This window comes from Bison bison, unplaced genomic scaffold (genome assembly GCF_000754665.1).
Source record: "Bison bison bison isolate TAMUID 2011002044 unplaced genomic scaffold, Bison_UMD1.0 scf7180017864516, whole genome shotgun sequence".
NCBI classification, from domain to species: Eukaryota; Metazoa; Chordata; class Mammalia; order Artiodactyla; family Bovidae; genus Bison; species Bison bison.
In genome coordinates this window covers 2,815,243-2,818,136 of record NW_011495069.1, presented here as the reverse complement: position 1 = coordinate 2,818,136, position 2,894 = coordinate 2,815,243, and the positions used below count along the sequence as shown (strand labels likewise).

At 54.0% G+C, this 2,894-nt stretch overlaps 1 protein-coding gene across 2 annotated transcripts in view; it reads left to right on the top strand.

Annotated features, from left to right (window-relative positions):
* The window catches only part of LOC104981061 (phospholipase A2, membrane associated-like), a 4,933-nt gene extending 2,719 nt beyond the window's left edge, over positions 1 to 2,214 (top strand). The window contains exons 3-5 of one of the 2 annotated variants that reach the window (XM_010829949.1): positions 116 to 260; positions 502 to 608; positions 1,731 to 2,214. In XM_010829949.1, the coding sequence (XP_010828251.1) occupies positions 116 to 260; positions 502 to 608; positions 1,731 to 1,873 (395 nt within the window). In that variant the 3' untranslated portion in view covers positions 1,874 to 2,214. The remainder of the gene's footprint in view (positions 1 to 115; positions 261 to 501; positions 609 to 1,730) is intronic. The other variant, XM_010829948.1, reaches the window with a different exon arrangement.
* The last annotated feature ends 680 nt before the right edge of the window (positions 2,215 to 2,894 follow it).

The following is a 2,894-nucleotide window of genomic DNA, read 5'->3' as shown; positions in this document are numbered from 1 at the left end:
CTGTCCCCCTCTCTGTGGGAGGAAGACAAGGACCTTTGTGGGGAGGGGGAGTGGCAGAGAGAGGCAGAGGTGGGCGTGCAGTCCCAGGCCCCATCACCAGGCAATGTCCTTCCAGCCCTTCTTCAGGTCCATGCACATTTGTGGGATTTTGCGAGAATGATCAAGCACACGACAGGAAAGGGAGCCCTGCTCAGCTACAGTGCCTACGGCTGCTACTGCGGAGTGAGTGGCAGAGGATCCCCCAAGGATGGAACGGATTGGTGAGGCCACCCCAGCCCTCCCGCCTCTGCCCACTTGTGGCCCCGGCTGGAGGGGGAGCCGAAGTCCCCACGTCAAAGAACACCAGCGAGGCTCAGCTGAAACAGCAGCCATCCTGGTCAAACTGTGCTCTAAACTAGTCCTGTGTCCCTGGGTCTCTGCTCGGGGTCAGGGGGATGAAAGCACGGGCACTGGGCTCCCTGGAGCGTGGGGAGGCCGCCCCATAGCTCAGTCTTGTCACAGGTGCTGTTGGGCACATGACTGCTGTTACAAAAAGCTGAAGCATCATGGATGTGGCACCAAGTTCCTTAACTACAATGTGTCTATCCGCCGGGGCCAAATCACATGTGGTAAGAGCAAGTCCTACCGACTGCACCCAGCCTCCTCTGCTCTTTTTCCTGTGTTTGCGTGCCAGGCACCAGAGCTAGATACAAAGGGACAGGTCTCTGCCTCAAGGGGCTCACAGTTGAGTGGGAAGTAAGGAAAAGGAAAATACAACTCAGTGGAGTCTGATGTGCAGTGAGGAAAAGGGCGGGGCTCTGAACACAGCCTGAGGGTCAAGGAAGGCTCCTCAGAATGGTGACCTCCAAGCTGCAGCCTCAAGGCGGAGAGGAGTCAAGGGGAAGGAGGGTTGGGGCATCCCACCAAGATGACACAGCAGGGTCCAGGGGACCAGAGTGGGCTGGAGCAGTTCTGTGCTGTGGAAGGGAAACGTGAGGATGAGACAGAGCGGTGAGTAATAATGCCGGAGAGAAAGACATTTCAGAGGACTTACTCTGGCTGAGGGTGGATGGAGACTGATGGAAGGGGGTGTATTGTCATGATGCAGACAAAAGACAGCAAGCCCTTGACCTATAGCAATGGTGGTCAGCTGGGGCAGCTTCTCAGCTGTGTTGCCAAGGATCCAGTCCTTTCCCAACCTTCTGCTCGGCCACATTGGCAGTGTGATTCCAAGGCACACTTAGAGCTTCAAGAGTTGTGGCTTCACCCTACAAAAGAGGATTTCCTTTACAAGCCTCTTTCCAGAGAGAGGAAATTCATCCTTCCCGGAAGCCCCCAGCAGACTTCCCCTTGGGGCTCACTGGTCAGGGCAAGGTCATGTGCTTCCCGTACACCAATCACTACAAAGGAAACGGACGACCATGACCTATCAAGAACCATTCCCCGGCTCCAGCGGCCCGGGACTTTGCACCTGAACACACCTGCTGGGGAGAAGAAAGAGACAGTGGCTAAGAGAAAGGCTTTTCACAGAATCCCAGTGCTCAGATGCTGGTGCTCTCATGACACTGGGTGTGGGCTTTCTGAGGGCCCACACAGGGCCCTCATCAGCCAGTAATATCTGAACGTCAATGCTTGTCCCAGACTAGAAACCCTGGGAGAACAGGGGCTGTGTCTTGTCCCTCGGAATTCCCAGAAGAAACCATAGAATATGAACTAACCCCCACCCTGTTTTTATTTTCTTGTGGTTTCAGCGGATCAAGGTGTGTGTAGACGTATAGTCTGTGAATGTGATAAAAAAGCTGCCATCTGTTTTGCAAGGAACCAGAAGACCTATAATAAAAAGCTCCAATACTACAGAAACTCTCTGTGCACAGGGCGTGCCCCGCAGTGCTGAGAGGCCCCCGATCCTGGACGCCTTACCACCCAGTGCTGAGCCTCCACTCTGACACCCAACTCCCTGCCCTAGCCACGTTGCCTCGCAAATGAAGGAAACCCCCTCTTCCATCCTAGAGACCAGCCAGGAGCCCTTCTCTCCCCCAACAGAAGCCTTCTATCTGGAAAGAGAAGCACAGATCTGGGCATGTATGCCAAGCTCCTTGCCCCCGCTTCCTTGGACAGCCAGAGGTTTTGTTCCTCCCATTTCCACTCTTCTTCAAGTCCAAAGTCATGTTTAGCTGTGGCAGCTACACTCCTGGTGGGCTCTTCTGAATAAAACAATTTATTTGGCAAACTGTATGTGAGTGTGTGTGTGTGTGTGGTATTCACAGGTACTTCTAGTGTGAAAACAAACCAGTACACAGGAATAGCTTGAGAGGGGTTAAAAATATGGGCTTCCCTGGTGGCTCAGTCGGTAAAGAATCTGCCTGGCGTGCAGAAGACCTGAGTTCGATGCATGGTTGGGGAAGATCCCCTGGAGAAGGAAATGGCAGACCACTCCAGTATCCAGTATCCAGCCTGGCAGGCTCCATGGGGTCCACGGGGTCCCAAAACATTGGGCATGACTGAGGGACTGACACTTCACTTAGCGTCAGACTGGCTGGGTCAAATCCCCACCACCACCACTTCCCTGAGCCTTAGCGTCCTCATCTAAATGGAGATCGCTTTGTCCCAAGTGCCCCCTGGCTTATTGGGGAAGTTAAAAGGATAATGGACATAAACCACCGGCTCTGAAATGTCTGCCTTTGTCCTTATTGTTACAAGAAAAAGCCAGCCTTCCACCCCTCCTACCCTGGGCAAGAGCAGCTCCTGCTGGTCTGCTGGGGAGAGACAGAAGCACAGCTCCTGGTGTTTGGGGGTCTATAATCCAAGTCTTCTGTGAGGCACAATCTTCTATGTTGCAGCCCAGAGGTGGGTCAGTGTAACACTGGCCACCGATGGGACTCTCAGGGCACTTACCCCCTCACCCAGGGCTGGCT